Source organism: Cynara cardunculus (assembly GCF_001531365.2).
Source record: "Cynara cardunculus var. scolymus isolate 2C chromosome LG 7, CcrdV1, whole genome shotgun sequence".
Lineage (NCBI taxonomy): Eukaryota > Viridiplantae > Streptophyta > Magnoliopsida > Asterales > Asteraceae > Cynara > Cynara cardunculus.
Genome location: NC_037534.1, coordinates 10,308,574 through 10,323,133, shown reverse-complemented (window position 1 = coordinate 10,323,133; position 14,560 = coordinate 10,308,574). Strand labels below are relative to the sequence as shown.

At 29.4% G+C, this 14,560-nt stretch overlaps 2 protein-coding genes across 2 annotated transcripts in view; both read left to right on the top strand.

Moving 5' to 3' along the window:
- Positions 1-4,806: 4,806 nt before the first annotated feature.
- LOC112515798 (RING-H2 finger protein ATL78-like) lies at positions 4,807-5,667 on the top strand. Its single transcript, XM_025122729.1, has one exon. It carries the CDS (start codon positions 4,828-4,830, stop codon positions 5,521-5,523), a length of 696 nt encoding a protein of 231 aa, XP_024978497.1. The 5' UTR covers positions 4,807-4,827; the 3' UTR covers positions 5,524-5,667.
- Positions 5,668-11,937: 6,270 nt separating this feature from the next.
- LOC112515300 (SAL1 phosphatase) overlaps positions 11,938-14,560 on the top strand; it is a 6,208-nt gene continuing 3,585 nt past the window's right edge. The window contains exons 1-4 of the mRNA XM_025122028.1: positions 11,938-12,253; positions 12,736-12,811; positions 14,028-14,101; positions 14,202-14,407. Coding sequence (XP_024977796.1) covers positions 12,035-12,253; positions 12,736-12,811; positions 14,028-14,101; positions 14,202-14,407 — 575 coding nt within the window. The 5' untranslated portion in view covers positions 11,938-12,034. The remainder of the gene's footprint in view (positions 12,254-12,735; positions 12,812-14,027; positions 14,102-14,201; positions 14,408-14,560) is intronic.

Sequence of the window (14,560 nt, the reverse complement as noted above, 5' to 3'; positions counted from 1 at the left end):
TGAAAAACTTTTAGGCCAATTTCCCAACAACATATACATTATAATCATCCTAAATCTCCCTAGAAATTTGCGTCATTTAAAATGTTATCCTCGTATTTAACAACTAATAAAAAGAGGGTTTAGAAATCTAAAAGGGTTCATTTTATTAATTGTTCAATTTATGAAACCAAAGAAAGCTGAAAACCTTCACGAAAATAATATCGATCTCTACTCGTATATACGGGTGAATAAAGGAAGGATTTGTGTACATTCGACACCCTCCAAACTCTACTTTCTGAATGTAACTAAACGGGTGCGTTTGGTTACGTACGAATACGATTACTTGATTAAATTCTATGTAAATGATTAAAAATGTATTTAATTATGTGTTTAATGTTTTATAAAGTAGAAAGGTAAAAAGGGTTTTGTTTTCTAATAATTGTTGATACACTTGGTGAAGTAGTGCATAATGCCATGGATAAGAGACTTCAACTTGATAAAAGAAAAGTGCAATTGATGTGAACGTCCTTCTAATTTTCGACCATAAAAGGGGTGATCTTCTAAGATTTCTAGATTATGTTTGCACTAAACTTTTTGTTTTCAGTGGTGTGTTTGGGATTACTTATAAAAACAACTTATTGACTTATTTCGGTGTGACATCGGTAATAAGCACTTTTGAGTRTTTGGATAAACAACTTATACCGGTGCCAACCCGGTAATAAGGAGTTTTTGAAAAAGTTAAATCTTTCTGACTTATAATAAGTTGATAAATGTTTTTATAAAAAAAACATAAGTTGTTTCAAATAAACAATCCCAAATACCTTACTTGTAGATAAGTTTTCTTGGATTTTATTTTATTAAAACAATATATGTGTAGATAAGTTTTCATGTAATATAATAATTTTGTAAGATTTAATTTTATTAAACAATATACAAGTGGAAGAGATCGTATAAACATAGGATCGTATGATAAAGACAATTTTGTAGCTTCAACTTGACTATTTCTTTTTATAGGGAATTAGTGTTCGGCACCGTGCATTGCACGGTGATCATAACACATATAAAGTAATATACAAAAATTTGTGAACCACATCAATATCTCTATCTATATTATATTATAAAGCGTTTGACAAAAACTATTAAAAACTACTTTTTATGCGTAAAGTACTGTTTATTAATGCATATTATTTAAAACTCAATATTACAAGTAGATTGTGCGTAAGCTTATTAAAGCTCCATATCTGAATTCGTGTGAATAACTGTAGATAAACATAATCAAATACATGATAAACATCTCATTTTAAATATAAAAAGCTAAAATATAATTAGGATAATCATCGAGTTCTAACGAAATACTTAATTATTATCTTTATAAAATGTTATATTATGAAACCAAAAATAAATTATTTTATTATTAAATTTAAATTAAATTATAATAAAAAAATAAATTAAAGAAATTACATAAAAAACGAAAACTTTTAAATAGTTTATTTGATATTGACATTGATATATATTTTTTTTCAAATTTTTATGATATTTTCAAATTTATATTTTATTCAAAAATAAAATCATTATTGTTTTCTTAAAAACACATAAAATCGTATTATCACATCGACATAGACAAATTATAAAATAGAACATTAAAATCGAGATGTGTCTCGCTGCATTGCTCGAGTACTCTTCTAGTACTTCAAAATTGAAAATACTACATTTTCATAATGCATTTGTAACCCTTCCAATAAGATTTGTTTTGAAATAATAGAGTCATCAAAATAAGATAACCTTATGACTCAAACCTCATGAGTTGACACAATATAAGATTTGTTTTAAAAAGACTAGAATGATACTCGTGCAATGTAGCGAGATACATCTTTTTTTTAATATTTCGTTTTATTTTTGTCTGTTGATATAATATGATTTATGTGGCTATGAGAAAGATAATGTTTTTACTTCTGAATAAAAATAAATTTGAAAAAATATATCGATATTAATATCAAATTAACTATTTAAAAGTTCTTGTTTTTTATATAATTTATTTAATTTATTTTTTATTATAATTTAATTTAGATCAAATAGTGAAGTAATTTATTTTTGGCTTAACAATAAAAATTTTATAAAGATAATGATTCTGTTAGAATTCGATAATTTTCCTAATTATATTTTAGATTTTTTATATTTTTAAATGAGATGTTTATCCTCTATTTGATTATGTTTATCCGCAGTTAGTTACACGAATTCAAACATGAAGCTTTAATAAGTTGTACTTATGCATAAATTTACTTGTAATCTTGAATTTTAAGTAATATGCATCAATATACAATACTTCATGCATAAAAATTGGTTTTTTGTCAAATGCTTTATAATATAGTATAGATAGGGTCATTCACATAAGATAGCCTTATGAGTTCAATACTCTTGGTTCTTCTTTTAATATATATATATATATATATATATATGTATATATATATATATATATTATAATGTTTATTTTGTTAATTATACCCATTGTTTTTGTAATGTCGGTTGTCATGGCTAGGATTGAATTTAATCGGCATGTGAATAGAACTCCCCTGGTTGTAAGTTATTTCAGGATTACAAGTCTAGATGGTGTTAAAGTTGGCCCGTTTATGGTAACCATTTTAAACTATGAATTGCGTAAGTTTTGACCATCAATCGAAGGAAATAAGTTTGCCTTTATTGTATCAATAAATCAACTACAAACTCGAGTGTAAAATCTTGTATGAACATCGAATGATATAAGGAATGGAATATTCCATTTCCTTGAAATGACAAATAACACTTTTGAGTATAAGGGGTTGTGCAGTTGTTTTTCTATTAAACTTTATATAGATCAAGTTGTCTGTATGGATAAATCGAAATTTACTGTTGTTTATTTATTGTGTTGAAATAAATAAATTAAGGGGTGTTTTGGGATTGCTTATTTGAAACAATTTATGTTTTTCTATAAAAGCATTTATCAACTTATTATAAATTAGAAGGGTTTAACTTCTTCAAAAACTTCAGTTTGGCACCGATATAAGTTGTTTATCCAAATACTCAAAAGTGTTTACTGGTGTCATACCGAAATAAATCAATAAGTTGTTTTTATAAGCAATTCAAAATAGCCCCTAAATAGGATCTATGGTTTTTGTTTGGTTTAATATACCGGTAAGTCGTTTTTCTAATATTTAAAAGAAAAAGAAGAATAAAATATAATGTTTTAAAATAGAGCGTGTTATTTTGTAGGGAGAAGTCTAAAAAAACCCAGTGGACTTTAGTGTTTGTGATGATTAAGTTCTTAGACAATTTTTTGGAATAAATAAGTACTTGAACATTCCAAAACATGTTAAATAACTCCTTGGATTTTCTAAAATCTGCTACATACATTCTTATCATCTATACAACTGGTTAATATGATAAAATAATAGAAAAAGTCCGAAAAAAAAACCCAATGAACATTCATATTTTGAACGATTAAGTCGCTAAATATTTTTTGAACCAAAAAGTATTTAGATCTAAAAATTAAACAAATATAACAAAAAATACTTACATTTAAAAAAGATTTTTGATAAAATTTATTTTAATTAAAATTAAAATATATTTTTTCAGTGATTTTTCAAACTAAAAAATTTAAAAAGAATTACTGATYAAAWTTATTTTTATTAAAAATAAAATATRTCAYGTATGTGATTTTTCAAATTAAAAAAAAAAAAGATTTAAAAAGATTACTGATAAAATTTATTTTAATTAAAAATAAAATATATTTTTATTTTTAATTAAAATAAATTCCATCAGTAATTATTTTTAAACTTTTTTTATTTTTTTAATTGAAAAATCATATATGTAATAATTTTATTTTTAATTAAAAATAAATATAATCAGTAATYCTTTTTAAATWTTTWTTTWWTTTTTTAATTTAAAAAATCATTGACATAATATCTTTTATTTTTAATTAAAATAAATTTCATCAATAATCTTTTTTAAATGTAAGTACTTTTTTGTTATGTTTGTTTTATTTTATATAATGTAAGTACCTTTTTTTTTAAATGTTTAGGGACTTTATCGCTAAAATTATGAATGTTCATTGGTTTTTTTTATTTTATTTTTATTATCTTGCTGTATTAATTAGTTTTATATGTTATAAAGATGTATCTAACAGGTTTTAGAATGTACAAGAAGTTGTTTAACAGATTTTAAAATGTCTAATGACTTATTTTTTCCAAAAAATTGTTCAATTACTTAATCATTCCAAACACTAAATTCCATTGGGGGTATTTAAACTTTTTCCCTATTTTATAACCTATAATTGGCAATTTATTTAAGAGAATTATCGCATTTTAAAAACTCCAATAAAGTATTGTTCAGTTAATATAGTCGTTTGGTTAATCTAATTATTACAAAAAAATAATCAATTCAACATAATAATTAAGTTTTCCTTGAAAATGGAGTCTTGAATTAATGGTTCAAAGGKTATGTGAATGGAGTAAGTGGGTGGGATACATTTGATTAGAGAATCCATTAGCAATACACAAAACTTGGTGGAAGATCCAAAATGATTGATTAAAAAGTATGAGATAAAATTCCACATGAAAAATCCTTCGAAACAACGACAGGTCGAGGGTTTTCGATTATGGTATGTATTATTCATCAAAAAAAAATAAAAAGTGGGGTCGTTCTTTCTTTGAAACATCTGATTTATTATATTTTATGCGATCGATATATAAAAAAGTGGAGATGAAATGGGCTTTTCATGGTTTGTGGAGTTCACTTTATTCCCATTATATATAAGATTCTCTTTGAAGTCTACATTTAGAACCAAAACTAGATCTATACCCAAAACAAGTAAAAATGTCGACTARTTTCATCGTACTCTTTCAAGGCAATTTGGGYCATTTTCAATCAAGAAAGCTTCTACTTCATGCTCCTATGTACCAACACATAGCAACGACGGTGCGCACAGGAGTCGAGGAGACAGCAGCATCACCAACACCGAGTCGAGTCACTGGAAATAAAAGCTTTGATGCGAATGTGGTGATGGTTTTGTCGGTTCTTCTGTGTGCTCTCATTTGTTCCTTAGGATTGAACTTTGTCATCAGGTGTGTCTTAAGGTGCTCAAGTATGGTTCACTCTGAGTCTATCACTGACTTAGAAAACACACCAACCAAGTCAGCCAACATTGGACTTAACAAAAAGGCGTTAAAAACTTTCCCAACTGTCCGCTATTGGAAAGGACTTACGTTACCTGGATTGGACAAGGAATGCGTGATATGCTTAAGTGAGTTTGTCCCTGAAGAACTTGTCAAAATACTACCAAAATGCAATCATGGGTTCCATGCTCGATGCATCGACAAGTGGTTGAGTTCACACTCCTCTTGCCCTACTTGTCGACACTCCCTCGTAGAAACGTGTCAGAAGATTTTGTCAGGTGGGGTGTGTGGTACCGCAACACTACCACAACTTCAAGGACAAGAGTCACAAAGTATCAGTACCGTAGTTATTATGCCTTTGCAACCGGAGCATCCTATTCGAAGCTATGAGATGTAGTAGTTTAGTTAAGCATACATGGACTTAAATGTAAATTACTAAAATATTTTAGTTGATGTTGCCCTTGGTAAAATCCTCCCAAAGGTTTATTTGTAAATCCGTTACCATTTTGTACATTAATATTGAGACAATTTTTCCATGTGAGTTTGTTCTTTATTTGTGCACCTTTTAAACTCCCTTTTTTTCTTTCTTTGAGTGCCATAATCTCTCTCTCTCTCTCTTTCTTATATATATAGAAGAGTGATCAAATGCAAACCACTTAATTTGTATAAACCATGCAAACCACCCTCCTTCGTCGATTTCATTGTTTAATCTTATGAAATTTTTTCATGAAATTGTTCCATACAATACTTTTTTTAATGAGGTTGTTTCATATATGGTTATGAAATTGTTTCATATAATATTTAATGAAATTTTAATGAMACTGTTTCATATATTTCTCTAAAATTAAAATAATGAAGATGATAATATTCATGATTAACACCCTCTACAATAAAAAAGATTAATCAACCTCTCATAATTACAAAAAAATGAACAAAATAAAAAATTATGATTGATTGAATGAGGTTTGTACGGTTTGTACAAATAACGTGGTTTACAAAGTAAACCTCCTCTCTCTCTCTCTTTCTCTCTCTCTCTCTCTCTCTCTCTCTATATATATATATATATATATATATATATATAAAAAGCAAAACTTGAGGTCGTTTAGATGACACAATAAGAAGCCTTCATTCATATTTTTCTATTTTTTCATAATTTAAATAAAAAGCTTTTCATTAAATGAATTTTAACTTTTCATTTAATCTCTCATCTTCTTTATCATTTTATATTAATTTTACTTCCACAACATAAATAAATCAACAAATATTATTTTTTTATTTGTCTTACATTTTTTAATTAAATCAAACATTTTATTTAATAAATCCAATATTAATAAAATTACAATTCTATAAATTTAGTTAATATATATATAAGCAAAACATAGAGTTGCTTAAGTGATACAATGTAAAAAAAATATTATTCAAAACCCTTTTTTCTTGAATTTTTAGATTTTAAATATTTTTTAATTTACTTAATGACTTTATGATGTGATTTATTTATTTTGGTAGATCACATTTATTAAGTCATTAATGTATCAAACCTTTTGGTTTCATTGGTTTTAGTTTATATTCTTTGCACCTTTCATCCCCTTTTCATTAAGTCCTTTATAGTTTATTTAATGGTAAGTTATAATGGAATGATCAATCAAAATGGATGTAACAACTTTTAGGGGCTGTTTACTAAACACTTACTTGGTAAGTCTTTAACGCATAAATTTCTTCATCGGATTAACATGAGAAGGGGCAAGAATCTTACCGGGTAAGAACGATGAGAAGGATGGAGAGTCTTACCCGGTAAGTGAGGATGACGACTCTTACCCAGGTAAGCGCTTACCTAGTAAATTGTTGCATTCGATATGCTTTGATGTACTAAAATCTTACATATATAAATAAATTATAGTGTTAACTCCTATTGGTAAGCGCTTACCGGGTAAGCATTTGGGTAAACGGCCCCTTAGTTATATCTTATGTTTGAAAGAGTTTATATTTTTTTTATTGTTTTACTTTTGTGGAATTTCTTTTTCATCGGTATCGATGTTCTTCCTCCATAAATTTATAGAATTGTAATTTTATTAATGAAAACCACCATCAGTTGTAAAAACCGTATAAACCACTCTCATACATCGATTTCATTGTTTAATCTTATGAAATTTTTTCATGAAATTGTTTAATCTTGTGAAATTGTTTCATATAATATTTTTTTTGATGAATTTGTTTCATATATGGTTATGAAATTGTTTCATATAATATTTAATGAAATTTTAATGAAACTGTTTAATATATTTCTCTAAAATTAAAATAATGAAGATGATAATATCCATGATTAACACCCTCCACAATAAAAATGGTTATCAATCTCTCATAATTACAAAAAAATGAACAAAATGAAAAATTATGATTGGTTGACTGAAGTTTTCACGGTTTTACAAATTGAGTGGTTTTTATTTGAACGCTCCCCTATGTACGTGTGTGTATATATATAAGCAAAATGTTGAGTTCTTTAAATGGTATCATTGGTCATTAATATTAATTAATAGTGTTTGTTTTGAGAACATTGAAGTCAAATTATAATGCAAGTTGCATAGTTCGACCATCGAATTCATATACTTATGCAAATGACACTTGTTACCTTTTGATTTTTCCATCATCTGAACTTGTCGTTCACCCAAATGCTTACCCGGTAAGCGCTTACCAACAGAATTAACACTATAATTTATTTTGATGCGTAAGACTTTAGTACATCAAAACATATCGAATGCAACAATTTACTGGATAAGAATCGTCACCCTCACTTATCGGGTAAAACTCTCCATCATTCTCATCGATCTTATCCGGTAAGATTCTTAGCCCCTTCTCATGTTCATCCGATGAGAAAATTTACGGCATTAAGCACTTACCAAGTAAGTGCTTAGTAAACGGCCCCTTATCTACAATACTATTTCACACTATCAATGTTATTGTTACTTTGATTATAGAATTTTATTATTTGTTTTAGTAGTTACGCATATGTTAATCAAATTTAAATCAGATATATAATCATTTGATAATCTTTTAAATACCATTATACTTCTGGTTATTTCATAATCACGAGTTATCATATTATTGGATCTGTTATTTTATGAATACTATTGGTAAGTTAATAACCTAAAGGTCATATAATATATTATAATTATTAATTTTAAAATATATCATTTAGTAGTAACCTAAGTAGCAAATAATTAAACTATGACTGTTACTAATAATTTTCATCATACCACATATTTCGTAGCACTATATATTCATTAAATAAGTTTGAAATCAATCTTTACAATATAAATTTGACAACAGTAATTATTTCGAACTCGCAATTTCATCACTATAAATATTACATATAAACTTGCAATATAGTCCATCTAAAAAATGGATTTTATAAAATAAACAAGTAAAACAAAATATACGTTTTTTAATATCCGCGCAACGCGCTTAATGTGGTAAGTTTGCTCGTCTTAAGTATTTATGTATTTTTATATGATTCTAAAATTTGTTTGCATTACGTGGTTTGAAATCGTCGATATATTTTCACGTATTTACTTTTTCCAAAAAAGACGCTCTTCAATTTTGGGTGTTAATTTGAATATGTCGTCATTTTTCTATATAAACTTGTATTAAGGATCAATTAATATTAGACACTTACCCGGTAAGTGTTGATTGGGTAACTTTCCTCACTTGATGCATATGGCAAGTGCTGAAAATCTTACCCGGTAAAAGCGATGATAAGGATAGAGAGTCTTATCCGGTAAGAACGATGATAAGAATAGAGAGTTTTACCCGGTAAGTGATGGCAAGGACTCTTACTCGGGTAAGCGTTTACCGGGTAAATTGTTGCATACGATACCGTTTTAATATACTATAATCTTATCTGATAAAATAGATTATAATGTTGACTCCTACTGATAAACACTAACCGGGTAAGTATTTAAGTAAACGGCCCTTTAGTTAATCATCATGAATCTTATACGTTTTCCTATTTAGAGATTGTGGTCAATTTAAATAGATGGTTCTTAATTGTGTTAAGGGTTTTAAATTGGAGTTTTTTTGAAATTCATATTATGAAATTGTTTATTAGTCTATACTTTTTTACTGTGTATTTATATATATACAAGTATTAATGACTATTGTTGATTCTCTCTTCCAGTGATTTGATGATAATCCATTTTATCTGTCGAAGTGTATTATCTCTGTATTCAGTTTCAGCGATCATCACCGAGTCTATTCGGAGATCGTTGAACATGTATTGTAATTCGTTCAGAGACCAGTATCCTTCAAGAAGAAATAACTCACACCACAGATGCCAACGATATCAAAGATAGAAGCTGAAGATTAGAGACCTGTAATGTTAAAACCCAGATATGACAATAGAACAATTTAATAAGGAAATTCAAGATAAATTTGTAGAAGAAGAAGATGAAATAGAAATTGACGTCGCTTTCTTTATTGAATGGAAAATTACAAATTCTCAAGAACCCTAATCGACTCTCATAAGATGTATCTGAATCTATGTGTTTACAAAGAATTCTCTATTTGCTCTCGTTACATTTTTCTCTACCTGAAACACTACTTATATAGGCAGTAATTCATGATAATCTGAATAAGATTAGCATTATCCAAAATAGGATTAGTCTTATCCAGAATAGGATTCTGATGATAGTCGTTTTGAAGGACCAGAGGATAGACAGACCAGAGAGGCTCTGGTCCTCTTCACCTCCAGAGGCTCTGGTCAATACAACCAAAGGCTCTGGTCCTCTTTACCTCCAGAAGCTTTGGTCAATACAACCAGAGGCTCTGGTCTTCTTCACAGAGGCTCTGGTTCTGGTGCCTTTTCACAGAGGCTCTGGTTCTTCTTCCAGAGGCTCTGGTTCTTCTTACAGAGGCTCTGGTTTTGAAGTCTTCACAGAGGCTCTGGTTCTTCTTCCAGAGGCTCTGGTTCTTCTTACAGAGGCTCTGGTCGTCCATACTTGGTCGATTTAGCACAGCAGCTGGTCTTCTTCCAGACTTAGACGTTTTGGCACAACAGCATCTTCAGATGGAATCTTAGCCCTGATTGCTTAATAAAACTTTTTGAGATAATTATTAGTATCAAATTGATGCTAACATGTAAGTTCGTGATCTGAAGAGGTTTTCAGTGATAACAAGTTTGTCTACGCAAGTGTAAAATCTATGCAAGATTCATCGAGCACTGATGAGACCTTCAGCTTCATTCCAGTGTTCATCGATCAAATGAATCTTGTTCAGCAAGATAGTTTTTGTCTTGTCCTTCTACACACAAAGAACAAACTCATACCTTTCAAAGTAAAACATTGTATGGAGTCACTCCATTGTCTCCAAACGTGCTTACCTGCTTTATGAAAGAAGGTTGTTCATATACGACCAAAAGACTGTATATTGCAACAAAGGACAAGCTTACCTCTTAAAGCTTGCTACGTGCTTTGTACCTTTGGAATTGCATTTAATGCATTGAGTATAAATAGCTGAGTAGTTCTCTTCTCAGTTATCATCTTCCTCATCTTATCTTAACCAAGAAGATACTCCTCCTTCTCACTCTCTGTCTAAGAGAAAGACTCACTTTAACAAGTGAAGAACACATTACTTCTTATCTTATTTATTGTAGCAAGTCTTTTCTTCTCGCTATATGTAATTTTGTGCGTATCTTTGATTGTTTAGATAGGTTCTATATCCTATCTCTTCCGCAAACAATATGTAAAAATCTGTATTGATCTTCTTTATCAATATAAGTTTTAGTGAAAGTTGTTGTGTTTGTATTCATCCTCCCACCTTCTACAAACTGTTACCTATAAACTCTTGTGGATCCGCCTGAAACCAACAACTATTTCTTATTTTTTACAAAACAACACCTTTAATAAACTTTAAATATATTTGTTTAGGAGAAGAGCTTCTTTCAAATACCTTATCATTGGGTAAAACTCCATATATTCACATTTTGATTGTTTACTTATATAAACTTATGCTCATATATTTTGTTATCTACCTTAAGAAGTTGTATACTAATTGTTGCTTGTTGGCTTCCAATGTTATTTAGCTCTATGGATTAGTGCACTCCACGTTAACATTTGACGCATGTTCCATCGGAGAGTGAACAAGCGTTTAGGCAGTTGTCAGAGTATCGTGTTCTTTCTAAAAAAAGAAAAACTCCATACAAGGTCATCAATTATATAAACAATGCATAAAATATCAACATGTCCATCTATTAATTACTCATCTGCTTTTGCTTTACAACTTTATTTTTATTAATTTTTAGGAATCATATGAATATGGTTTACTGATATTATATTTACCAACTAATATTTATTTATATAGATAAATTATAGATTAATACCTAAAATTATTCATGTAATCGCGCAAATTGCGGGTCTTAACCAAACAATTAAAAATACAATTATGAAAAACCATGGTTGAAATCTATCAAATTCAATCAAATGGTAAAACTTATAGTTGTGAAATATTTTTCTACATGTATACAAATGTATAAAAGATGTCTTTCAAATGTATAGCCATGGTTGAAATCAAAACTATTTCCATCCAACCAATGAAAATTATAATAAAGGAAAATCATGGTTGAAATCAAAGTCAACCAAATGACAAAACCAATTAGTAATTATTATATTTATCTTTATATTTTAGAGTAAAACTTTTCATTTTTCTCGATTCAAACATTAAAAATTTCTTATTACCGATTTCGCACTAAAATAAGTCAATAACGAATTTTCATAAGCAATCCTAAATACCCCATGATCATTTCAAACACTAAAATCTATTGAGTTTTATGAAGTTTTTTTTATTATTATTAAAATGGTGTAAATATGTTTTAGGAAGGGGGTAGCGGCACTGCTTTTTGCACAGTCCGGAGGTGGGAGATGGCGCCGTTTATAATAGCATCCGCCCGACTTGTTCACCTAAACCCATCCATAAAATCAAACCCCAATTTACTTTCAGCAACAAAATCACTCTTCACATTCAAATCATCATATTCCCCAATCGTATCATCATCATCATCATCAGCTGTTTCAATGTCTTATGATAAACAACTTATTGCTGCCAAGAAAGCTGCTTCCCTTGCTGCTCGTCTATGCCAGGCACTTGTCTCTCTTTCTGTCAATTTACCTAAACAAAACCATGTTGGGATGCATTTTGTAACATCTATCTGCTAATTGATGAGTGTTTCTATATTTGCTAATTGATGAGTGTTTCTATTTGTAATTCAATCGTACCCAGAAAATGAAATTGTGTTCTTATTGGTGGTTCTGTCATACCCTTCTTTTTTGGGTGTAGGATAGATATTTGATGAGTGTTGTTTATAATCCAATCATCACATTCTTCATTTTTGATGACTTTATAAATATGATGACAAAATCTTTGATGAATAGTCTTTGAATTTGAAAGGTAAACAAGGGTTTGAGAGTGTATCTCTTTTCTTCATGAAATTTCCATTTAATTGCCAAATTGATTAGAAATGATTTGTAATTCAATCTGCAAATATTTTCTTTTCAAAGCTGTATATCTTAGGATAATGGCAGGAAGGTTAAACTGATGCTGTGATTGATGCTTATTTATGTAGAAAGTGCAAAAGGGGCTGCTGGAATCTGATGTCCAATCGAAATCTGATAAAAGTCCCGTCACCGTGGCTGATTATGGTATGATCTAGACCTTCCTATGCTTTCATTTGACTTGATAGAGGGCATACACATAGATGGTAAGCTCCTGGTCGAGAAATGTGACCCTTAAAACTTATGACATTATAGGAGTTTATTTTACAAGTTAGGGGTCTTCATGAAAACAACTTCTCTACTCATTGGGTTCGAAGTAATAACACTACTTTGTATGTGATTTACTGGGTTCATTTGGTTTGGTATTAGTACCCCTCATCTATCCAAAAATAAATACAAGATTCTGCTTTTTGGGTGTCCAAAGTATATCCAACTCTCTTCGGCAAAATCTAAATTGTAAATTAGCTTTTCAACTGCTAATGATAATTAAAATGTTGATATGATTAATTTTGGTCCTCAAGATTCCCTTATTTTGTCATTATTGAGGGTGTTTTAAGATATTTTATCGATAATAATAGAATTTATTGAATTATATGGTCAACCAGAAGTTAGGTCTATTTTGGGATGGAGTAAAGGGCTAGTTGCCTAAACTACGATTGTTATTATTAGGTGTTTTGAAGGATTCAACATTCAAATGATTCACAATCATGGGTTGAATGTAGAGCAAATGGTATTTCTAACCTTTGTACTTGACTTTGGTGTATTAACCATCCTTTATACTTTGAAAGTGCAAAGAGAAAAGAAAAAGCTGTAGTTGGCAAGAATGAGTGATCTTGTGAATATCGTTCATTTTATTGGTTATGATCGTAATGGGAAAATAAATTATTTTAGATCAAAAGGTTTGCGAAAAGGAAATCTTTCAATTTTTATGAGACTTTGTGGTTCTTAGCATTCTCAAAAGCATTTTACTTGTGATAGTTAAAGAAGTTTAGTAGTTATTCCTTAACGGAATTCTTAGATCTCGTTTTGTGTTCTTCAAATGTGAAATGTTAGGTTTGCATATCACGGACACAATAATAGTTATAGGAAACAATGATCAAAGACACAATGTTCATATGGTTCAACAATTTGCCTATATTCATGAATTTGGTAGTACATCAAAAACAATTCCATTTGGTTCCTCGAATAATAGGAATAAGATAGATGAAGATGGAAAAAGGCACTTCCTTTTGTATATGGACTCTAATTTGGATAAGAAGAGGTTTGAGTGGGGTATACTGAGTTTGTTTGGTTTGATTTATTTTATTATATAACAAAAAGGTGTTTTAGCCTACGCCCTTATATGCTCAAATATGATTCTCAGGTTCCCAAGTTGTTGTGAGCTTCGTTCTTCAAAGGGAACTTCCTTCTCAGGCATTCTCGCTAGTTGCCGAGGAAGTAATCCTCAACCCTATTCGTTCCCCCTCCATGTACCTTTTTCATTTAATTTCCATTTTTGTTCAAATAAATATAATTTGATGGTGTTGATCATTTCTAGGAGTCGGGAGATCTTCGAAAAGAAGAATCTCAAGAAACTCTTGGACGCATCACCAAGCTAGTGAATGATACTATTGCCAATGATGGAACTTACAACGTGTCTCCTTTGTCCGAAGCTGATGTGCTCAGAATCATTGATTGTGGTACATCTGAAGGAGGCTCTAATGGCCAACATTGGGTTTTGGATCCTATTGATGGTACTAAAGGGTAAGTTAACATTTTCATGTAATAGAATCTGCATATTCTGTTACATAATTTTCTCTTATAAAAAATGCTTAGGTAAATCCTTGTATGATTGATCATGGTGATATATATATATATATATATATATATATATATATATATATATATATATATATA